The sequence below is a fragment of the Danio rerio genome, chromosome 24 (genome assembly GCF_052040795.2).
Source record: "Danio rerio strain M-AB ecotype USA chromosome 24, GRCz13ab, whole genome shotgun sequence".
Taxonomy (NCBI): Eukaryota; Metazoa; Chordata; class Actinopteri; order Cypriniformes; family Danionidae; genus Danio; species Danio rerio.
This window is the reverse complement of record NC_141044.1, coordinates 12,138,991-12,164,661: the sequence shown is the minus strand read 5'-3', so window position 1 is coordinate 12,164,661 and position 25,671 is coordinate 12,138,991. Positions and strand designations below refer to the sequence as shown.

The 25,671-nt window shown below is 36.3% G+C and overlaps 1 protein-coding gene across 1 annotated transcript; it reads left to right on the top strand.

The window, feature by feature from the left end:
- The first annotated feature begins 2,063 nt into the window (after nucleotides 1-2,063).
- On the top strand, nucleotides 2,064-24,824 carry pxdc1b (PX domain containing 1b). Its single transcript, XM_087309336.1, has 5 exons — nucleotides 2,064-2,781; nucleotides 6,969-7,060; nucleotides 7,259-7,376; nucleotides 18,889-19,000; nucleotides 22,315-24,824. Exons 1-5 carry the CDS (start codon nucleotides 2,532-2,534, stop codon nucleotides 22,442-22,444), a joined length of 702 nt encoding a protein of 233 aa, XP_087165462.1. The 5' UTR covers nucleotides 2,064-2,531; the 3' UTR covers nucleotides 22,445-24,824.
- Nucleotides 24,825-25,671: the final 847 nt, after the last annotated feature.

Here is a 25,671-nt window from a genome sequence, read left to right as displayed (position 1 = left end):
ACTTCAGAATGTAGTGAAAATACACAATTTTTTAAGTGACTGTTACAAGCCAACATCAAAAACCACTTGGGCAGTAAACTACTAACTACTTCTCGCCTCATTTTGCTAGGCCTGACAACAGATGAGCAGATCAATATACCTTAAAGCAAAGTTACAATTGAATGTTAACTCAAATGCAACAAACAGTTAGTAGAGCGCTCTTGAAAATAAATCTTTAAAAAATTGTTTAAAGCAACTTTATGTATGGGTAAAGTTTAAATGTGCATAAATACAGACTTAAAAGCTCTTAGTTGTGTAAAAGTACTAAAATCTTGATTTGTAATGCTCTATTGAACATCTAAAACCTGAATTGGTAACACTTTACTTGCCAAACGTTTAACATATGTGTACATGTTGTAGTTGTAATGATTGCCTAATAACTTTTAAAAGACAATCAACAGATAGCCAGATCAGAGTAAGCAGATATAAACCTTTTGATCAGCAGACTATCTATAGTGGGACAATCAAAATAAATTGTTGCCAAGTAAGGTTTTCTTTCAACGTTTACATATAATTGTAGCATTCATTTTGGATGTATAACAATAAAAGTAACATTTTAGACAAATCTAACAAAATTTTGACCAGCTAGCCTAGTCAAATGGGAGCCTCCTTTTCCAAAAAGTGCCTTTTTGGAGATATTCCTTTCAATTATGGGGTTTAAATACTGCATTTTACTAACATTCCATTCATTTCATGCACAGCTTGTCTGTTGGTATTTTAAAATGTTTTGATGGACCGAAACTATTTACTACTGTTTTGTCAATTACGTAGCATAGCTTTCACTAAATTATTGATTTAGAACTTTGTTTTTTAACAATTTTTTTTATATTGCAGTTTTTTTTGATAATACTATGGGAGCTATTTTAAATTAAAATGAGTAAGGAAATAGGCTATGAAATGTTGGTGTAAAATACTTGTGCACAGTACATACATTTATTAGACCACGTCATGAGAGATAACACAAATGTTTTAGGACATCATTTTAAATATTTTGCTGTTATCTAGAGAATAGGGGATTTAAAACTGACCAGCACCATAAACTTTGCTCAGAAGTCAGAATTTATGTCTAATTCTTATCTAATGATAAAAAAGTGCTTCACAATTAAAAAAAAAAAACAGATTTTTTTTTTAACAGTAAGCCTAATAATATTATTAAAAACAATAATAATACAAATATTCATGATAATAATTTGTATACTGGCTTAAGGTAATTGTCATATTTTTAGTCAAATATAGCCTATTTTTTTTTATTTCCTTGCTTCTAGATATTGCAGAGTAATTATGTGAAATAGCAAATAGTGTATAAAAAGTACATTAGTTACATGTTCTCCCCATGTTTGTGTGTTTCCTCCAGGCGCTCTGGTTTTCCCCACAAGTCCAAAGACATGTGTTATAGGTGATTTAAGCTAAATTGTTCGTAATGTATGGGTGTTTCCCAGTGGTGGGTTGCAGCTGGAAGGGCATATGCTGCGTAAAACGTATGCTGGATAAGTTTAGTGGTTCATTCCGCTGGGGCAACCCCTGATTGAATAAAGGGACTAAGCCAAAAAGAAAATGAATGAATAAGGTAGATGTTAAAGCGTGGCTCCTGCCTTGCCCCCAGTGTACCACTACCGATAAATGCCTAGACCTGTAATCTAAAATGTATAACATAGTTTATTAGATTTTGCATGTCGAGAATGTAACAAATACAAATTGAATGTAATTATTACATCTATAATTTATTATTTTTATTACAGATTTAGAGTATTGTTAAAAATATTTCTTTTATTATAATATATAACGATTAATTTAAAAATACAATAGAACTGTTGGGCCAGTGGCTGGAATTGCTTAGGGCCCCAAAAGCTCCAAATCCACAGTCGCTGTGTACATTTCACAACAGCAAATAGACCACAAACCTACAATGATTAGCAAAATTTACATTGAAAACATGAATGACGTTTGGTGGGCGTGAACAAGAAAACAATCTCTCTCTCTCTCTCTCTCTCTCTCTCTCTCTCTCTCTCTCTCGTGAATTCCTTGCATAGCGCTGTGTGTGGAAAAGAATGAAAAGGAAGGAGGAAAGGAGCGGTGACAGCTAAACAGTATAAATAGGAGTTGTTTTGTTTGTTTGTTTTTTGTGATTAGCTGATTAACAACCTTTAAAGGGGTTGAAGCGACTCGTAGTTCGTTGTAATTTAAGTTGCACCAAACAGTTATAGGAACGCCTAAACTTTTTGACGGATATAGTTAGGTCGCTATATAAGCCTACTTCATATTTTGGAGTTCCTAGTTTGAATTTTTGCTATTCTTGCATATCCGCCCGCTACATTTGATGACGTTTACGAATCGAAACCGTAGGTTCCTTAAAACAAGATCTTGGATTATTTTTTTTTTCTCTAACCTCTACACGTAGCCTATTTCCACCAATTAAGTTGTATAAGCGCTGTTGAAGTTGAGCAGAAGGATAAATACATCTATAACAGAATGCTGGAGTGAGGGCACTCGAGATGGCATCGGCGATTTTTGAGGGCACATCCCTGGTCAACATGTTCGTGAAAGATTGTTGGGTTAACGGGATTCGGAGGCTCATCATCAGAGGAGCGGAGGAGGAATTCTTTGATATAAGGACTGAATGGTCGGACAGAAACATTATTTACCTGCACAGAAGCTCTTCTGATTTAGGCAGACTTTTACAAAGACTCATGGAGTGTTTCCCCGAAGACAGGCGAGTTTTGTCAAAGTGTCCTCTGCTAGAAGGTAAAGGAAGTGTTACTATAGTATTATAGGCCTTCTTCTATTCTATTCTATTCTATTCTATTCTATTCTATTCTATTCTATTCTATTCTATTCTATTCTATTCTATTCTACCTTAGTGGAAAATGTTTGTTAGTATGTTTGTAATACTGTTGAAAAGACGGTAAACATAAAGCCCCCCCCCCCCCCCCATTTCCGAAAAAAAGTCTCATTCTCTTTCTTCGCGCGTACTACCGTCCCATCTCCTTATCATCCTCATCATGATGTCTACAATTAACATCTTGAATAAAACAAAACACAAACACTTAGTATTTAAACTAAATAAACAGTTTGTCTTTATTACAAAAGAAAGTAAAGAGGGTATTTAACATTTGGTTTTGTTATTGAATTAATTATTTTAGTGGAACATAATTTGGGTATGGAATTTAATGGATTATAATAACTGTATTGGCCATTAAATCAAATAAAACAATTAATTTATTTGGTTGATGATTAGTTAACAACAATGTGCTGGTATTCAAAATTACAAAATCAAAAACACACATACATAAGCCTAAATCTCTAAAGCTCACAGGAAATGGGCATTTCCACAGCAAATCCTGACAGGATGAGCATTATAAGATATCTGTTCAGACAAACAACTCAGTTAGATTAAGTCAAATTATATTTGTAGCTTGTTTGTGAGCGATCTTTCATAAGCTTTGCATCTGTCTGACTTGTGGTCCCGAGTTATTATCAGAAACACGTCTGAAATATCTTTATAACATTATTTTATATATATTTCTGTCCACTGTTAAATTCGTGTTTTCATTTATTTATCAGCAAAGTGCCTCTTCTGTCTATTTTAAGGCCTTTTCTATTAACATGTTTTTAAAATTTGTATCTATAAAATCTCAGTTTGGAAAATGGCACAGTAAAAATGACTTTCATGTGTCTAGCATCAATCAAAATCCTCTGTATTCCAAATATTTTATTTCAGAGATATGAAAAAGAAAACCAGTTTGACCGTTAAAATGATTCTTTAACAGACGTATTGTAAGTCATAGGGCATGTAGTGTCATCATGATTCAAAGATGATTTAATATTCTAAAAACTCTTTACAGCTCATAGTGGTGATATCACTAGCATGGGACTTAATGAATAGTGATTACATCAGCGTGAAGGTTTGTGGACTCAGAGTAGGCTGTTGTGTAAAATCTTTGTGACTCGACTACAGATTGTGGCTTTTTTTGTTTTCTTTCTCCACCGTCATCATCATAATTACAGCTCTGGGTAGGTCTGAATGACATGATACTCATTAAAAACAAGGCATTTTGTGTTTACAACAATAAAACACTTCTTCTATCTACATCATTTAAGTCATCATTAAGAGTGGCATTTGCAACTGTTCTGATTGGAACTGTTTTGTTCCCAAATTAAACAGGACATAATTGTATGAATTATGTATAATACAGAGCGCAGTGGAAACTTAGGTCACAGGTACATAAGTTCTATTACTTAAAATTAATATTTTAGTGTCATCGTATTGTTGGTTGTCACATTTGAAGGTGATTAGGTGTCTGGTTGATGGATGTCAGAAAATATGAAAGTAACACAGAAAAGACAGAATGTTTTATGAGTTTGCATGTTTTGGGGCTTCAGATTCCCCACAGTCAAAAAACATAGGTAAACTGGATAAACTAAATTGGCTAAAATATATGAGTGTGTGTGGATAGAGAGTGTAAGGCTATAATATATGTGTGTGTGTGGATAGAGAGCATATGGGTGTTTCCCAGCACTGTGAGATCATGACTTGGTGACTCTCAGAGCTGTGTTGTGGCAGGAAGGGCACTCACTGGTAAAACATATGCCAGAGTAATTGGCAGTTCATTCCACTGTGCCGACCCCTGGCAAAGCAGGGACTAAGCCGATTGAAAGTGAGTGAGTGACTGAGCGAGCTGATTTTGTCATAAGGTTTTCTTTTCTGGCTGTTTACAAACCTTTTTATAAAATATTAAATTTTAGAAAATAAAAAATGTTAAAAAATACTTACTCTATGGGCACTCAGATCAAAATCAATTTAAATGCCAGCGATGTCCAAGACTACATATCAGTGCTAAGTTTAACAGCAAGTGTAGATTTAAAATTAAAATGTAACCAGTCTAAAGCACAATTTAATAATTAAGCATATCATTAAAATGTATAAGCACGTTGTAAATTCCTGGAGAGGACACTTACATGATAGTTACTGTAGTTTGAATACCACAGACACAGATTCTGTGAAAACATTAGGCCAAAAAAATAAACTAGCAATGCATAGAGTTCAAGCAGAAACATTTTTACAATAAATTAAATGCACATAATATATATTTACTAAATTCTTAACAATTAAATGATTAAGTCAAGAGTAGGCATGGACTGATAACCTCTTTCAAGGTATACCGCAGTTTAGAAAAGTCAAAGTTTTAAAGCTGCCAAAATTTTGTTATACTGTTCCAACAATATATGTAATATTTTTTTAGAATTTTTTTTGTGTTTTATTTAGGATAAGTCTCTCCAGCAAAAAAGATATCCAAAGATGCCTTTTTAAATTGTAAAGAAATCAGTGTTTTTGAAACTAATAAAGACAGCAGAAGTCAATGATTTATTTTAATTATTTAGCCTGACATGTTTACTGTAACAAAATATTTTAAATGTTTGTCAAAGTAAAATATATTGTGTTCAATGGGGAAAAAAAAGTTTTTTTTACCCTTACATTTAAAAAGAAAATATTTTAGAGCAGTGGCGCAGTAGGTAGTGCTGTTGCCTTACAGCAAGAAGGTCGCTGGGTCGCTGGTTCTAACCTCGGCTCGCCTTGGGGTTTCTGTGTGGAGTTTGCATGTTCTCCCTGTGTTCGAGTGGGTTTTTTCTGGGTACTCCGGTTTCCCCCACAGTCCAAAGACATGCGGTACAGGTGAATTGGGTAGGCTAAATTGTCCGTAGTGTAGGACTGTGTGTATGAATGAGTGTGTGGATGTTTCCCAGTGATGGGTTGTGGCCGGAAGGGCATACGCTGCGTATAAACGTGCTGGATAAATTGGCCGTTCATTCTGCTGTGGCGACCCTGGATTAATAAAGGGACTAAGGCGACAAGAAGATGAATGAATGAATGAATGAATGAATGAATATTTTAGAGCAGTTATCGCAATACTATCAAACCATGATATTTTTATTCAAGGTTATCCTACCGTCAGAATCTGGCCCATGCCTAGTCAATAGTAGTGAGTGCCATTTTTTATTCTTTTTAACTATCACAACAGAAATATTTATACAGCTTAGCTGCTTTTAGAATGAATAGACAAATGGTCGTACTGATACTCTTATTTGTGTAATGAAATTGAATTTTAAGGAAAAAATCTGTGGTTGAACCAAAGCCTTATTATTATCACACAACCAACGATCGCCTTCCAGAGATTGCTGGTTTTCACACAAACATTATGGACTAAACTTCCGCCTTCCCCTGGACTACATTTTCATACATGCTCTCCGATCACACTCACGCCTGCTCATTCATCTAGCTTGATTACACTCACCAGCTGAGCCTTGTCAGAAACTGATTACACACCCTTCTTAAGCCACTCATTGACCCATTCTGTGGGCCGAGTCTTGTTTACTGCTAAGTGACATTACAACGCAGTTCTCCTTGTCTTGTTTATCCGTGCTTTACCCTAGCCTTGTATATCCCTGTTCTCCAGTTTAGCCGCCTGCCTTATGACCTATTGCCTGTATATTGATATTGCCTGTATATTGAAGGGTTTAAATATAAACCCTTACCAGACTTGAATCTGGTCCACTTTGCATCACAAGTACAACACCGTACAAATTACGGTTTGTATGGAAGACACGACCTTGACCTGGACACGTTTATATTGGGTTTGTTTTCAGTTTGACGGCAGTCTCAGCAGGGAGCTGTCTTCTGCTTGTTTGTTTTTTTTCTTTAATAAACTCTTTAAATTTTGTCAGTTCTCTACCTTCTTCCTGAAGGCCATGAGGCCTTAAAATCATTACACATATAAATAACATAAAATGTTTTCTTGAGATAGTTTAAATAGCATAACAGCATGTTGGCTTTTTCAAACCAACATAATAATTAGCTACAATAAAAGGCAGAATGCTGAGCTGAAGAAATTGTCTGTTAAAAAGGCTGTACTAATATATTTGTGCTCTCACAGGGCTTGTGAAGATTAAAGAAGCGAGAGATATTGAGACAAAGCTAAATGAAGTGGAGCGATTGTTGAAGGCCACTATATACATGCCTTGGAAGGTGAGTGACACTGATGACACCAGTGTAAGAATAAAAGAGCATATGTGTTATTAAAATATGACTCCCAAAAAACAGGTTGCATGTGTTGTTTTACTTTATTATCTCTAATCAGTTAACAAGTCAATTCAGTTACCTGAATATCTTCCAAAATTACATAATAAAAGTCTTTTTAAAAAATCTTCTATTTTGATTTTTAAGTTTTCTAGGTCAGAGGTTGTCTTAACATTCTTTGAACGCTCACCGCTAGACCAGGTTCTGAGGAATGACAACATCCACAAGATTCAGCCATGCTTTCAAAATCCAGTTAAGATTTCAGGTAGGCATTTCATGTTAAAATGCTTGTTAATATTCATGTAATTTATTATGTTGTTTTATAGTGTTAATATAGTTTAATTAACATACTAATTCCATTTTTCAAAATTCAATAAACAAAAGAGAAAGTCATTTGCTAATTCTCTTTAAGTACAAAAAAAAAATATTTACAATCTTTTCTTTGACCAAATATGTTGTATTCTGTAAACATAAACACAATTTGATCACAATAGCTGCAACACAATCTAAAGGAGTTGGGATATTCAGCACTGTGTTGCGTAAACTTTCCTTTTAATTCATTCATTAATTATTTTGTCAGCTTAGTCCCTTTATTATTTAGTGGTTGCCGCAATGAAATGAACTGACAACTTATCCAGCATATGTTTTACGCAGCGGATACCCTTCCAGCTGCAACCCATCACTGGGAAACATCCATACATACTCTTTCACACACATACCCTATGGCCAATTTAGCTTAATCAATTCACCTGTACCATAGCTGCGTTCCAAATCGCTCTGCGTTCACACTGAAAACACTAAAAATAATAAGAGCACTTCAATTACCCGGATGATGCACTCATTCAGCCGCTAAAATGAAGTGTGGAATGATGGACACTTCACGCACTCAACGACCGCAGGTTTGCTTACGTAGCAGAAGGGGCGGAGCTATCGGACGCACATGTTGAATAACTTTATTTATTTTTGATGGTGAAAGCAAAATTCTCCTACGAGAGTGATTATAGCGCCTCCCGATGGTGAATGCGGCAATACTCACGACAAGTTTATTTGATAGTTTGGTCATTTATTTCAATGATTTGGCAACGCAGGGGACGCAGCTCATGTCTTTGAACTGTGGGGGAAGTCGGAGTTCTCGGAGGAATGCCACGAGAACACAGGCAGAACATGTAATCTCCACACAGAAATGCCATCTGACCTAGTCGGGGCTCGAATCAGTGACCTTCTTGCTGTGAGGCGATTGTGCTACCCACTGCGCCACCATGACACCCCTGTCCTTTCAAGTATAATGTATGCACCAGCATTCCATAACAAAAGTTTGCTTTTGCATCTGTCTCCCGTGAGAATCTGGATGGTCCTTTTGGTCTTTTTTTGGCTTGCTTTAATTCACCATTACAATAGAGTGGAGGAACTATGACGTCACTTTGTAGGCTAATCGGCTGCTAGCATAAAACTGGTTCCCTCGTGAAAATCCCTATAGGATTTTCCCATAGGCTTTTCGAAGATTGCAAATAATTAGCTCTGTGTTCAAACACAGTGCATTACACTTACACAATTTGTCCAGCCGGATTATCCTCACACGAAAATACTACTTTGAAGACTTTTAGATCTTAAATGCAAACGCAAGAGTTGAAAAGCTAACATTAGGCTATTAACGGAATACAGAGCCCTCGGGGCGCTCGTCTGTGACGTCAACCCCACCCTGCAACAGACGACTTATCAAGCTTATTTTAAGAAATATTGTCCATGACAAAGAGTTATTCTCTCAGTTTATTATATTATAATCCACGGTATATATCATAAACATAAATACGCAAAAATACAGACCTATGTGCCTTTTAAATCGTTTTTACGTGGGAAATACATCTGTTTTGCTTTACGGTTGTTCCAAAAGTTATAGAACTGCGTGTATAAATCTGCCTATATAGTATTGTCATGAGACATATTTAAATATCACTCGCGTGCAAACAGCTCGCTTACCCTAACAGATGAAAGAAATGAGGCGTAAGGAGGAACAATCAAATGCCTGCAAGTTCCATCATCATGGACACAGAGCAACATTCAATATTCTTTTTATGTCACGACGTACAGCGAAAAGCAGCTCATACAGTCACATCAGCTATACATTTCATGGAGGAGTGTAAATATTGCAGTTATGACAGAATGTGTTCAGATGCAGAAAAAATGACGAATAAAATCTCGATCACGTTAAAATGACAGTTACCATGCATGTATTTTTACACATTTATTCACACGTTTGCATTACTGAGAGCAGGACAGAGACAGGCTGCACTGCAGTTTCTTCATAATATCGTTTAAGGAATTATCTAAACACAATCTGAATTCCTATTTGGAAAAGCACAACAAACTATAAAATACTCTTTATGAAAATACCTAAATAACAGCCAAATCCAAATGCCAATGTCTCAGACACCGCCTGTAGTCCCATTTAGCAACTTGCTAGCAACCGTCTTTTTAAAGAAGCATAATTTATTTAAAAATCCAAAAGTGTGCTGTAACTAATGTGTGTTATGTCGTAGAACAAAACGTGAAAGTATCTTGAACATGTGTTGGCCACGGACCTTATTTAAGTGATTTTACTGAAACCCCATACAAAAAACCCATTGACTTTGGGACGAGGGAACCAGAAGTGCTAAAATGCTAACTCGCTTCCGGGTTTTTGCATACAAATAGACGTCATAGTTCCTCCACTCTATTAAGTATATGGTACAGTACAGTCTCTTAATCAACTTCACTTGGTAGGTGTGGTGGATGCCGGAAAGTTCTTAATAAAAGAAAGCTGTGAGGGCTGTTGTCATATTGTGTATCTTTTGCATTCTGAAGTTATTTTGAATGTAGACATGTGGCAAGCTCGCTCAAATGGAGAGAGAGGAAGTGACATGCATCACACTTTCCATGCATTTTTAGACATGACTTGTGAACTGACATGATCCTGTTCTTTCTTCTTGGTGTGTGGCTGTTTGTCACAAGAAGACAGCAAGCTTTGTTTTACTCATGGCCATAGTTCAATGCTGTGCATCGTCATTGTATTATTACTGTTTTGTGTTTCAGCCTGGGCAGCACAGTGGCTAAACGGTTAGCACTGTTGCCTCACAGAAAGAAAGTCACTGGTTCGAGTTCAGGCTGGGACTGGTGGCATTTCTGTGTAGAGTTTGCATGTTCTCCTCGTGTTCATGTGGGAGATGTGGGTCAGTAGGGGCCCTCTGCGCCTATTGGTAGGCTCAAAAGGCTGTTATCATCCATACTTATAGTTAATCAGATATAGATACAGCTGCGGCTGGAAGTTAATTTCCAATTAATTGTATTTTATTATTGTCTACTTATACACCAACCTTAAACCTAACTGTCACAGTAATGTAAAAACAGATCTGGATCTGGATTCTTCTCTATTAGCTAGTGGGTTGGCTAATTAACCATTTGGATGGATGATAACAGCCTTCAGAGCCTACCAGTAAGCTCAGAAGGCCCCCACTGGCGCATATCTATCAGCTGATAACCACTGATAATGCCGATTCAATTTAGTGATAACATTTGAAGTGGGTGAAAATATTCAGTAAACTAAATTGTGTGAACTAAACTGCCCGTTGTGATTAAGTGTGTGTAAACAAGGAATGTGTGTATGTTTCCCAGCATGAGTTAGTGTACTCTCAGTGGTAGGTTGTGGCTGGAAAGACATCAACTGCACTAAACACATGCCAAAGTAAATCATGATAAATCAGGGAATAACCCGAAGGAAAGTGAATAAGTGTTTCAGCTATTTTAATTCCTATTTTAATTCAGCTATAATTCATTTTTAACTTAACTTTCTGAATTCCTGACTTCTATGTTCTTTATGTGTCTAATTGTTGTTAAGCTCAGCGATTTTTGCGTTCATGTAGACATTGTCAATAATGCATTTTCAAGTGAAATGATGAACTAAATATGATTTTAGATCATTTTACTCTGTATCATTTGGTTGTTCAGCTTCTTTGTTTACACCTGAACTGCATCAGTTCAAAACAAAATGCCTTAGGTAAGAGTTTGGTATGGCTGCTCAGGCCTTAATGTTCATTCGGAAATGTATGCTAAACATTCAAACCTTTAAAGATGCACTGGCCAAACCTAAATCTGATTATTATTCCAATATAATTAGATCAGCACTGGAAAGCCCCGATGTGGTTTCTCAGTAATGGTAACACTTTACAATAACAGTACATAAATAGAGATGTGTTAGTATGTTAACTAAACTTTATTATGAACTAATGGTGAGTTAAGGCATGTGCTAATCATGAACCAACTTTATCTACAGCATGAGTCACAATAGTTCACGTGTGAATAATGGCTACCTCAACTACTTGTTAGTACATGATTGTTTAATTAATGTATTAATTACCACATTAGTTTGTGCTTAATTTAATCATCATGAACTCAAATTTTAATGTATAATTATATCATAACTTTACTTGAAGGGGCACATCATCATTAACCCATTTTAACTACTCATGAACTTATGGACATCCATTTAGTGTGTTTACATTGATTAACAATAGAAAAGTGTTCTGTCAAAATCAACATGAACACTTTAAACACAGGAGTTCATGAGTAGTTAAGGGTGAGTTAATGTTGATGTTCCCCTCTAAGTAGTCATGACATAATTATACATTAACAGCTTATGAGTTCATGTTGGTTACACTTAGCTTAAACCTAAATGTTAGTTAACACATTACATAATACATAATACATTAATTAACAACATGAATTAACAAGTAACTAGATAGTAAAGTTTGAGGACAAACTTTATGGTGGCTTGAAAAGCCGAATCTGAAAGTTTGAAGTGGTTTTAAAGTGTAAATAGCATGTTAGTATGATTTTAGCTTGAGGTAACATATTACTAGCATGAATTAGCATGTTAGTAGCATGATTCTTACATGAATTAGCATGTTGTTAGCATGATTCTAGCATGAATTAGCAAGTTACTAGCATGTTTCTAACATGAATTAGCATGTTGTTAGCGTGATTCTAGCATGAATTAGCATGTTACTAGCATGATTCTAGCATGAATTAGCATGCTACTTGGATAATTCTAGCATGAATTAGCATGTTAGTAGCATGATTCTTACATGAATTAGCATGTTAGTATGATTCTAGCATGAATTAGCATGTTACTAGCATGATTCTAGCATGAATTAGCATGTTGTTAGCATAAATCTAGCATAAATTAGCATGTTACTAGTATGATTCTAGCATGAATTAGCATGTTGTTAGCATAATTCTAGCATGAATTAGCATTTTACTAGGCGGTTGCTAGGGTGTTTTAAGTGGTTGCTAAGGTGGTGCCAGGCAGTTGCTAAGGTGGTCTGACTAGTTGCTAGGTGGTTGCTAAGGTGTTGCTAGACGGTTGCTAGGGTGTTTTGAGTGGTTGCTAGGTGGTTGCTAAGGTGGTGCTAGGCAGTTGCTAAGGTGTTCTGACTAGTTGCTTAGTGGTTACTAAGGTGTTGCAAGGTGGTCGCTAGGGTATTCTGAGTGGTTGCTAGGTTGTTGCTAAGGTGTTGCTAGGCGGTTGCTAGGGTGTTCTGAGTGGTTGCTAAGGTGTTGCTAGGTGGTTGCTAAGGTATCCTAAGTGGTTGCTTGGTGGTTGCTAAGGTGTTGCTAGGTGGTTGCTAAGGTGTTGCTAGGCGGTTGCTAGGGTGTCCTAAGTGGTTGCTAGATGGTTGCTAAGGTCTTGCTAGGCGGTTGCTAGGGTGTTCTGAGTGGTTGCTAGGTGGTTGCTAAGGTGTTGCTAGGTGGTTGCAAAGGTGTCCTAAGTGGTTGCTAGGTGGTTGCTAAGGTGTTGCTAGGTGGTTGCTAAGGTGTTGCTAGGCGGTTGCTAGGGTGTCCTAAGTGGTTGCTAGGTGGTTGCTAAGGTGTTGCTAGGCGGTTGCTAGGGTATTCTGAGTGGTTGCTAAGGCGTTGCTAGGTGGTTGCTAGGGTGTCCTGAGTGGTTGCTAGGTGGTTGCTAAGGTGTTGCTAGGTGGTTGCTAGGGTGTCCTGAGTGGTTGCTAGGTGGTTGCTAAGGCGTTGCTAAGCAGTTGCTAGGGTGTTCTGAGTGGTTGCTAGGTGGTTGCTAAGGTGTTGCTAAGTGGTTGCTAGGTGGTTGCTAAGGTGTTGCTAGGTGGTTGCTAAGGTGTTGCTAGGCGGTTGCTAGGGTGTCCTAAGTGGTTCCTAGGTGGTTGCTAAGGTGTTGCTAGGCGGTTGCTAAGGTGTCCCAAGTGGTTGCTAGGTGGTTGCTAAGGTGTTGCTAGGTGGTTGCTAAGGTATTCTGAGTGGTTGCTAAGGCGTTGCTAGGCGGTTGCTAGGGTGTCCTTAGTGGTCGCTAGGCCCTTACTAAGGCATTACTAGGCCGTTGCTAGGCGGTTGCTAGGGTAGTTTGGGTGGTTGCTAGGCAGTTGCTAGGGTACCCTGGTTGGTTACTAGGCAAGCCTCACATACATGCTTGATAAAACATTTATACTTAGTAAGCATTTCTAGCAAGTTACAGTACTTGGCTAGTCAATATTAGCATGTAGCTAGTCACTGCTAGCATGTGTAGCATATAGGAAGTTCCGTATGCTAGCATGAGTCAAACGAGCCAATCTCCAAGTCTCTACGATGTTCTGATGCTGAGATATAGCTGTTGATGAATGGTTGCTAGGGTACTCTGTTTTGTTGCTATGGGCGAGGTTACAGAGTGAACTTGAATGTGGTTGGTTGTCTTAGTCAAATGAACCAACCCCCTTGTCTCTATGACACTGCTATGCAAAGATATGCATCTTGGCCTATTTTAATGAAAGTCTATGGAATCAATTTGGGGGCGTGGCTTGTGAGCTTTATTATCATATTGAGATGCTCATTGGTTGTCTGAGTCAGATGAGCCATCCCCCAAGTCAATAGGACACTGCTATGCAAAGATTTGCATGTAGGCCAGTTATTAACATGAGTCTAGTATGAATTAGCATGTTACTAGCATGATTCTAGTTCAAATTAGCATGTCATTAGCATGTTTCCAGTATGAGTTAGCATGTCATTAGCATGATTAGCATATGAGTAGTATGTTGCTAGCATGATTGGCATGTCATTAGTATGTTAGATTTATAAGCATTTGATAGCACAGCTAATTACATTATATAGGACAGTTGCTAGGGTGCAGTATGTGGTAGTTAGGGGTGTGGCTAGAAAGTTAAAAGGCCATCAGTGATTGGCTGCTGGCTAGACTGAGTTAAATGAGCTCAGCCATTAGTCTCTATGACAGTCTGATGCTGAGTTATGAGCTCACAAAGTTTGATCCCATGTTAAGTCAATGAGAGTCTTTTGTAATGGAAGTCTACGGGACAGTTGCTAGGGTGCAGTATGTGGTAGTTAGGGGTGTGGCTAGAAAGTTAAAAGCTCATCAGTTATTGGCAGTTTGGTAGTCTGAGTTAAATGAGCTCAGCCATTAGTCTGTATGACAGTCTGATGCAGAGTTATGAGCTCACAAAGTTTGATCCCATGTTAAGTCAATGAGAGTCTTTTGAATGGAAGTCTACGGGACAGTTGCTAGGGTGCCATAAGTGGTTGCTAGGGAGTGGCTAGTAAGTCTAAAGGCCATCAGTGATTGGCTACTGACTAGACTGAGTTGAATGAGGCCTGACTCTAGTCTGTAGGACAGTCTGATGCAGAGTTATGAGCTCACAAAGGTTGACTCAATGTTAAGTCAATGGCAGTCTTTTACAATGGAAGTCTATGGGACAGTTGCTAGGGTGCCAAAAGTGGTTGCTAGGGAGTGGCTAGTAAGTTTAAAGGTCATCAGTTATTGGCTGCTGGCTAGACTGAGTTAAATGAGCCCAGTTAGAAGTCTGTAGGACAGTCTGATGCAGAGTTATGAGGTGACAAAGTTTGACCCAATGTTAAGTCAATGGGAATTTTGGGAATTTTCCGGGTCGTTTTTCGGAAAACCGAAAGTCGGATCAGTCGGAAAAGATATAGCAACCCGAGTCAGACCAGTTTGAAGGTTTGACGAAAGTTTGAGGTATGAAGCTTGAAAGGGTTAGGAGGAGATAGACTTTAAAATTAGTCTCAGAAGAAAGAAGAAGAAGAAGAAGAAGCAGAATAATAACTAGATTCTTAAAGTTTGAGAACAAACTTTGAGGCTGGCTTGTGAAAGCCTGACGGTAATAGTTTATTTAGTTTAAACAGTTTTTAAAACTATGAAAAGATAGATAGATAGATAGATAGATAGATAGATAGATAGATAGATAGATAGATAGATTAGCATGTTATTAGCATGATTCTAGCATGAATTAGCATGTTTTTAACATGATTCTAGCATGAATTAGCATGTTACAACATGATTTTAGCGTAAATTAGCATGTTACTAGCATGATTTTAGCATGAATTAGCATGATTCTAGCATGAATTAGCATGTTGTTAGCATGATTCTAGCATGAATTAGCATGTTGTAAGCACGATTCTAGCATTAATTAGCATGTTACTAGCATGATTCTAGCATGAATTAGCATGTTGTTAGCATGATTCTAGCATGAATTAGCATGTTACTAGCATGATTTTAGCATGAATTAGCATGTTACTAGCATGATTCTAGCATGAATTAGCATGCTACTAGCATGAATTAGCATGTTGTTAGCATGATTCTAGCATGAATTAGCATGTTGTTAGCATGATTCTAGCATGAATTAGCATGTTACTAGCATGATTTTAGCATGAATTAGCATGTTACTAGCATGATTCTAGCATAAATTAGCATGTTGTTAGCATGATTCTAGCATGAATTAGCATGCTACTAGCATGATTCTAGCATGAATTAGCATGTTGTTAGCATGATTCTAGCATGAACTAGCATGTTACTAGCATGATTCTAGCATAAATTAGCATGTTACTAGCATGATTCTAGCATGAATTAGCATGCTACTAGCATGATTCTAGCATGAATTAGCATGTTGTTAGCATGATTTTAGCATGAATTAGCATGTTACTAGCATGATTCTAGCATAAATTAGCATGTTGTTAGCATGATTCTAGCATGAATTAGCATGTTGTTAGCATGATTCTAGCATGAATTAGCATGTTACTAGCATGATTCTAGCATGAATTAGCATGTTGTTAGCATGATTCTAGCATGAATTAGCATGTTACTAGCATGATTCTAGCATAAATTAGCATGTTGTTAGCATGATTCTAGCATAAATTAGCATGTTGTTAGCATGATTCTAGCATGAATTAGCATGTTGTTAGCATGATTCTAGCATGAATTAGCATGTTACTAGCATGATTCTAGCATGAATTAGCATGTTGTTAGCATGATTCTAGCATGAATTAGCATGTTACTAGCATGATTCTAGCATAAATTAGCATGTTGTTAGCATGATTCTAGCATGAATTAGCATGTTACTAGCATGATTCTAGCATAAATTAGCATGTTACTAGCATGATTCTAGCATGAATTAGCATGCTACTAGCATGATTCTAGCATGAATTAGCATGTTGTTAGCATGATTCTAGCATGAATTAGCATGTTACTAGCATGATTCTAGCATGAATTAGCATGTTGTTAGCATGATTCTAACATCAATTTGAATGTTACTAGCATGATTCTAGCATGAATTAGCATGTGAATAGCATGATTCTAGCATGGATTAGCATGTTGTTAGCATGATTCTAGTATAAATTAGCATGTGACTAGCATGATTCTAGCATGAATTAGCATGTGACTAGCATGATTCTAGCATGAATTAGCATGTTGTTAGCATGATTCTAACATGAATTAGCATGTTACTAGCATGATTCTAGCATGAATTAGCATGTTGTTAGCATGATTCTAACATCAATTTGAATGTTACTAGCATGATTCTAGCATGAATTAGCATGTGAATAGCATGATTCTAGCATGGATTAGCATGTTGTTAGCATGATTCTAGAATAAATTAGCATGTGACTAGCATGATTCTAGCATGAATTAGCATGTGACTAGCATGATTCTAGCATGAATTAGCATGTAACTAGCATGTTTCTAGCATGAATTAGCATATTGTTAGCATGATAGATAGATAGATAGATAGATAGATAGATAGATAGATAGATAGATAGATAGATAGATAGATAGATAGATAGATAGAAAGATGTAGATAGATAGATAGAAAGATGTAGATAGATAGATAGATAGATAGGTAGAGGTAGATAGATAGATAGATAGATAGATAGATAGATAGATAGATAGATAGATAGATAGATAGATAGATAGATAGATAGATAGATAGAAAGATGTAGATAGATAGATAGATAGATAGATAGATAGATAGATAGATAGATAGATAGATAGATAGATAGATAGATAGATGGATGGTGTTTGAGCATGAGTCAAACAAGCCAACCCCCGCCTCTCTACGATGTTCTGATGCTGAGATATAGCTGGTGTCATATCGTTGCTAGGTTAGTCTGTTTTGTTGCTATGGAGTTGATTGACAGCTAAGACTGATGATGTATACAAGCTTCTTGCCAGTATGAACAGTTAAAAACAATCCCCATGTCTCTATCACACTGCAGCATGACAATATCAGTCTGAACCTCTTTAATGGCAGTCTATGGGACAGTTGCTAGGGTGCAGTATCTGGTTGTTAGGGTGTGGCTAGAAAGTTAAAAGGCCATCGGTGATTGGCTGCTGGCTAGACTGAGTTAAATGAGCTCAGCCATTAGTCTGTAGGACAGTTTGATGCAGAGTTATGAGCTCACAAAGTTTGATCCAATGTAAAGTCAATGAGAGTCTTTTGCAATGGAAGTCTATGGGACGGTTTCTAGGGTCCAAAAGTGGTTGCTAGGGCGTGGCCAGAAAGTTTAAAGGTGATCAGTCATTGGCAGATTGATGGTCTGAGTTAAATGAGCCTAGTTAGAAGTCTGTGTGACATTCTGACGCGGAGTTATGAGGTCGCAAAGTTTGATCCAATGTTACGTCTATGGGATTTTTCCGACGGTCCCGGGACGTTTTTCGGAAAACCGAAAGTCGGATCAGTCGGAAAAGATATAGCAACTCGAGTCAGAATAGTTCGGAGGTCTGACCCAAGTTTGATGGTCATAGCTTGAAAGGCCTAGGACGAGATAGAGTTTAATTTTTAGTCTCAGAAGAAGAATAATAATATAGAATAATAATAATAAGTTTAATAGGATAACAGTAGTCTGGCTTGCTACACAAGCCAGCCTAATAAGTTTAAGTGAGATAACAGTATGTTGGCTTTTCAAGCCACCATAATTAAGATATCCTTTATTCACACACAAATTCATGTGACTCATGTTGAAGCTAGTTAAAGCTAGTTCCTGATTAGCACACACATTAACTCATCATTAATTCAAAATGAATGTTTAGTTTACACATTAATACATAGTTTTTCATGTACTGTTATTGTAGGGTTGACAATTATTATTTAGCAGCCTCTTGATTTTATGCCATCTGATATGCATTCCAGTATCTTGTCTGATCATTATTTTTGACTGCTTTTGAGTCTAAGTATAAAAAGGTTTATCAGCAACTACTTTATAGTTAATAATAAACTCTTTTACTACCTTTGCACTACTAACTACTTCAGAGATAGTGTGTCTGTCTGATAAGTAAATGTAAATCTCATCAGCTAGACTGTCTACGAACTCCATTAGTATATATACAGTTGCAAAAAAAAGTATGTGAACCCTTTGGGATTTTTTATAAACACTCACACACACACATTGTAACCTTTAATAATTTTTACATGTATTTGTATTCTTATCATCCACTTCTACAGAGATCATGAGGTCTAATGGATTTTGCCTGGCGAACACAGAAACTATTGTGTTTGATGAGAGTGTTCCACTGGACAAAGAGAGACCATCCTCCACTGACTCAGCCCAGCACTCGTAAGTGTATCACAATCCCTCTGTGACATCTCAGTCTAAGTCTCTGTGTGCCAAAAAAAAGGAATTGATAAATAGTTATAGGAGGCTCTCCATTATAATTATTTAATGGATTTTTTATATGCCATTGACATACTTGAAGTAAGTTGTAGTAAGAGTGCATAATGTTCTGTCCCTGAAAGGAAGCTGTACTTCCTTCTCTGGGTGTGAGAAGGAAGCTCTGCAAAAAAACTCAAAAGACCCTCACAATTAGATGTTTTATGACATTTCTCCAAGCCTCATACTTAACTGAGTCTTCATTACATGCGAAATACAGCTGATAAATAACTTGTGTAGAGTTGGAAAAGTCTTTATTATAGTTATTTATTATATTTAAACAACATTAAAAATGTCAATAAAAGGTCACGATTTCCTAGCATGTTGAGAAAATGAGATATTAAGATCAACATGCTTAACCACTACTCTGCAGTTTGAAAAGTCATGTGAGTTATGTGTATTTATTTAGCACATTTAATGTAAGTGCTTTATACACCTAAAGCGCTTTACAAGAAGATATTTTAATGCCCTCCTGTCCAAAGATGCTTTCTAGAGATGAAGCCATCTAATCTGCTTCAAAGTATGTCTTATACGCACAGAAACTTATAAACAAATGAAATTTTGCAAGGAAAGAGGGAGGCATTTTTAAACTTTTGTAAAACTCCCTTGAGATGTGCAAAAAACTATTGAGATTTTAAAAACCTTGTGCACATCTTCATGCAACTTTAGCCTTATAATCTGATGTTCAGCAAATCTGAGATTTTGCTTATGTAGAAGTCTTACATCCTGCCCTTTACACCCCCCTTTTCAACCATAAATAGCTAATCTTGCTTATCAAGATTTTTCAAAAGTCAATGGTTCTTCATGCCTAATCTAGTAAAAAATATAGACAGTGCAAAGAAACAATTCATCAAAAGGGAAAAAAAAAAAAGTTTTTGTGGCTACAGCAGTACATGGCATTTAAAAAGAAAAAAAAATGTAATATTAACATAATACTATGAGGATCAGGAGGAGTTTCTGTACCAAAAGTAAAGTCAGAGATGAATGAAATCAGTGTTTAGTTAGAAATCTCCAATTTTGCTTTGTAAAATAATGCATAGTGTTGATTAAATTGTTAATTTCAGATTTTATCAGGTTATAAATGTAAATATAGTGCTGTTTCTGAAAACCTTTAATCTAGCATTTACTGCAATAAACAAAACATACTATTTTTTTTCCTTTTTATTGCTATACAACTATATATAACTATTAAAAATAGTTTATGTGACTTTAGCAAGGTTTCACAGTGGGGGTCACACAACTGTCATGTAACCTTAACCTGATTACATTGCATGATGAAAGGATGAAATTTTGTTGTTGCAAAAAGCAGTGTTTTCTTTGATTTGCCCATATTGCTAATAGATTTTTGCATATACAGTATGTGCTATTATTGTTCATACAATATATTTTGTTGTTATTGTATTGTAATGTCATTGTTCTTAATAATTGAGCTGTTCTAAATAGAATTACAAGTCATTAAATCACCTTTGTTGTAATGTATACACATACAGTTAGGTCCATAAATATTTGGACATTGACACAGTTGTAACATTTTTGGCTCTATATACCAACACAATCCATTTGAAATTAAACAAACAAGATCTACTTTAACTGCAGATTGTCAACAGTTTTACAATAGAATTACAACAATTTGCAAATGTGCCTCCCACTTGTTAAGAGACCAGAAGTAATTGGACAATTGGCTTTTAAGCTGTTCCATGGCCAGGTGTGTGTTATTCCCTCATCATCCCAATCACAATGAGCAGATAAAAGGTTCAGAGTTCATTTCAAGTGAGATATTTGCATTAGCAATCTGTTACTGTCAACTCTCAAAGATGAGATCCAATGAGCTGTCACTTTCAGTCAACCAAGCTATCATTAGTCTGAAAAAACAAAACAAGTCCATCAGAGAGATAGCAAAAACATTACACGTGGCCAAAACAACAGTTTGATACATTCTTAAAAATAAAAAATGCACCAATGAGCTTATAAACACCAAAAGACCCGGAAGGCCATGGAAAAAAACTGCGGTGGATGACCAAAGAATTCTTAACCTGGTGAAGAAAACACCCTTTACAACAGTTGACCAGATCAAGAACACTCTCCAGGAGGTATGTGTGTCAGAATCAAAAATAAAGAGAAGACTACACTAGGGTGAATACAGAGGGTTCACCACAAGATGTAAACCATTGGTGAGCCTCAAAAACAGGAAGGCCAGATTAGAGTTCCAAAAAAGTCTTCACAGTGCTGGAACAACATCCTATGGACAGATGTGATCAAGATCAACTTATACCAGAGTGATGGGAAGAGAAGAATATGGAGAAGGAAAAGAACTGCTCATAATTCTAAGCAGTGAAGCATGGTGGTAGTAGTGTCATGACATGGACAAGTATGGCTGTCAATGGAACTGGCTCATGTATTTATTGATCATGTGACTGCTGACAAAAGCAGCAGTATATTGCCAGTGTTTCAGGCAATACTTTCTGCTCATATTAAGCCAAACGCCTCAGAACTCATGGGATGGTGATAGAGGCATTAGAGCAAAACAGATGGCAAAATGGGAAAATGTAGCTTTGTTTCTTCCGAGCTTATCTGAGTTCTGTCGCTTGGTGGTGCTTTGTTAATTTATTAACTACAACTCTTTATGGATACGTATAGAACTTGAAGTTGTGATGAGGTCTTAAAATATTCAGAGATCTTTAAAAAATCGTAAAAAGGTATTGGAATTATTGGATTCCTGTATATACCCTGGTTATGCAATGGCCAAGTCAATCACCTGACCTGAATCTGGTTGAGATTTCATTTCATCTGCTGAAGAGAAAATGCCCTAAGAACAAGCAGGGACTGAAGACAATTGCAGCTGAGGTCTGGCAGAGCACCACCATGGATGAAACCCAGCATCTGGTGATGTCTATGCGTTCCAGACTTCAAGTTGTAATTGACTGCAAAGGATTTGCAACCAGTTATAAAAAGGAAAAGTGTGATTTAGGATTATTATTCTGTCTAACTACTTTTCATTTAGTTTCATTTTAAATCCATTGTGTTGGTGTATAAAACCTAAAATGTTAGAATTGTTTCAATGTTCAAATATTTATTGACCTAACTGTATGTGGACAGACAATTAGTTATACACTTGTGACACTAAAATTAACAACACCATAGGTATTGAAATATTGATTAGCTATGATACTTTTTCTCCCAAAATTATCATGTACTAAAATTCATGATCTCACAAAATGCAGGTATGATGAGGATGGGAGAGAATCTTTGGATCATGTGGATCAAGACCTGAGCGATGATGATCCTGAGGCTTATGTCACTAACCTGTCATACTACCATCTGGTTCCTTTTGAAACTGACTTATTGGAGTGATGCTCACAGTTTAAAGGTGGTCATTTACAGCTGATCTCTGAACTCCACCTGACAGAGATATCCTGTGTGTAACTTCTGCTAGATGATGGGATGTGCTACAATTTATACTCACTTTCAATTATTCATTTTCTTGTTGGCTTAGTCCCTTTATTAATCCGGAGTCGCCAAAGCGGAATGAACCGCCGACTTATCCAGCAAGTTTTTTTTTTTTTACGCAGCGGATGCCCTTCCAGCCGCAACCCATCTCTGGGGAACATCCACACACACATTCACACACACAATTTCACCCCCCACAATTTCATCCACAACATCCACACACACATTCACCCTACCCAATTCACCTGTACCGCATGCCTTTGGACTGTGGAGGAAACCCACGTGAAGGCAGGGAGAACATGCAAACTCACACAGAAGCGCCAACTGAGCCGAGGTTCGAACCAGCGACCCTTCTTGCTGTGAGGCGACAGCACTACCTACTGCGCCACTGCCTCGCCCTCAATTTCAGCTAGAATTACAAATTTGATGCCTGTTCATTCTTTAGTTTAGCACGCTGGGGCCATTATTCACATCAACTAGAACTTTTTTCTGTTTCCATTGCACATGAAAGGTGAGCAGCATCAATTTCTCACCAAATTCCCACAGACCCAATCAAAAGTACACAAGCATGAAACCATCATGCATAAAATAGCTAAATACAAGCAAACGGAATGATGGGAAACATGATTGGGGAAAATATTTCAAGCACAATTTTTATTTGATTATTTCTTACTCCTGTTGGAATAAAAATAAATGAATGAGAACCCAGTCCAGACGACTCAAACAAGCTGAATTGATTTATTGAGACTTGTTGGTTAGTCTGCAGCCATACAGTACAGCATCTTCAAGAAGTCCATGAGTCTGCAAGAGCCTGCAAGTGTCTCATACAGGTCTGCAGTCTGCACAATTTATCACAAGTCTGAAAACAAGTCTACAATGAGTCTTGTCTATAAAATGATTTAGGAAGATGGGCAGTGTTGTAGGTGGAGACATAAAACTAAAAAATAAAACTGGCATGACTACTTTTAGTTGAAGATCTTGTTTTAGGGTCTTGAATAGACCCTGAGGTTTCACTTGATCAGCTTGAAAGTATCACCCACAGTCGTTGAGACCCTACCTTTAGCATTTGCTTCACTTTGGCTCAGCTCAAGCTCAGGAAACAAGAGGTTTATAATGTTTCTCACACCCTAGCGAGAGTTTTGAATTAAATTAGGTAATTAAAAACCAAAGAATATAACTTTTTTGTTATATACATAAATGTCACAGTTAATTTGACTAGATTATATACATTTATATTTCCACATTCTGTTCATTTAGATGGAGAAAGCAGGAGTTATGACCTGTACCACAAGCTGTTTAACATGTTAACAGAGCGTTGTCAAGTCTGCTGTTGGGTTGGTTGTCTGTTTTGAGTGAAAGTCTCACTCATTTTGCACATGACTCCTAGTATATTCCTACATAAATATACAGTTGAAGTCAGAATTATTAGCCCCCTGTTAATTTTTCCCCCAATTTCTGTTTAACTTAGAGAAGATTTTTTCAAAAATCATAGGTTAATAACTCAACTCTAATAACTGATTTATTTCATCTTTGCCATTATGACAGTAAATAATATTTTACTATGTATATTTTAAGACACTTCTATAAAGCTTAAAGTGACATTTAAAGGCTTAACTAGGTTAATTAGGGTAACTAGGCAGGTTATGGTAATTAGGCAAGTTGTTGTATAACGAAGGTTTATAGACTATTGAAAAAATATATATATAGCTTAAAGGGGTTAATAATTTTGACCTTAAATGTTTTTTGTTTAATATTAAAAACTGCTTTTATTCTGGCTAAAATAAAATAGGACTTTCTCCAGGAGAAAAAAATAGTATTCCCTTGCTCTGTTAAACGTTATTTGGGAAATATTTTAAAAAGAAAAAAATTCAAGGGGGGGCTAATAATTCTGTCTTCAACTGTATACGTAAACACATAACTACCTGTAAAGCACTCAAATAGTAAGAATAAAACTATCACATGAGCAGGGAAGGAAGCTGAATTTGTGCTATTGAAGTATTTGGTTAAGCAATTTCAAGAGTTTGTTAATACTATTTTTAATATAAAGGTTTAAATATAACTATTTCATACGGTCTGTCACTGTTTTGCATACTTAATGATTCAGTATTATGTATAGTGTTTTTTTACTGTGGTCAAGGGCTGATGTGCATAATGTTATGTATTACAAATTGTTTGTATGGTGTAAATGTAAACAATTGGCATACATTGTAAATAATTTATAAATAACATGCCATGTAATATGTTGTACAAATAATTTGTTTTATAAAAATGAACTTGCCTCATGCTTTTGGCTGCTTTTTTTCTTTAAACTTCTTAGATTAGGTTAAAACATGATTTTAAATGTTGATTAAGCAAACTATGTTGGACTTGTGGACAGCCAGCAGAGTTCTAGAGATCTGTTCTCACCTTTGTGTTTTAGCAGGTAGTGATAGACGTTTCTTAAGGAGACTAAGACTTGCTTTTTGATTCCGATTGAAATGTTTTTTTTTACTTAGAAAATTTTATGATTTTGTTCAAATTAAAAATGAATTAAAAGCCTAATTGAAAACAAAGATAGAGAGTTGAACCAGATCAATTAAACATTTTAAAACAAGTTCAAATAAAACTAAATAAATGCTAAAATTGTTGCAATTATAAAGCAGGAGGAAGAATACACATCTGTGGAGCACTCTGTAAGAATTTAGCAATGTGGAGTCTTTTCCAAATATAATTAAATATATTTAATATTATGTTATATTAATTCTATATTACATATAATTAAATATAAATAATTAGATATAATTAAATTTTTCTATTAGTTCTGATGGCTCTGATTGTCCCATTATCCCTGGGGGACTGTATGAAACATTAGACCGCTGCAGAGAATCTATGGTTTGGCTTTATGTTAAATTTTGATGTTTTTAGAAGATATTTTGATTCAAAAAGACATAATAATAATTATTATGTCTTACATAGCACTTTTCTGGCCACTCAAATGCTTTCAAGAGTTCACACTTAGCTGATGATTGATAATAAAGCTTGTTTGGCATGCATCACAGGAGAGAGCCCTGAGTTATGAGATCCTCAAGCCCTGGGCTCCCTCCCGTTTGAAAGGAGAAAAGGGAGTTTGAGCTCAGGTAGATCTCGATAAA

Excerpts from the sequence above, each read along its gene's own strand:
- pxdc1b (XM_087309336.1), top strand. The coding sequence starts at position 2,532 with ATGGCATCGGCGATTTTTGAGGGCACATCCCTGGTCAACATGTTCGTG. Across the intron at positions 7,061-7,258 it reads CTATATACATGCCTTGGAAG|TTTTCTAGGTCAGAGGTTGT; the intron begins GTGAGTGACACT and ends TTGATTTTTAAG. Across the intron at positions 7,377-18,888 it reads AAATCCAGTTAAGATTTCAG|AGATCATGAGGTCTAATGGA; the intron begins GTAGGCATTTCA and ends CCACTTCTACAG.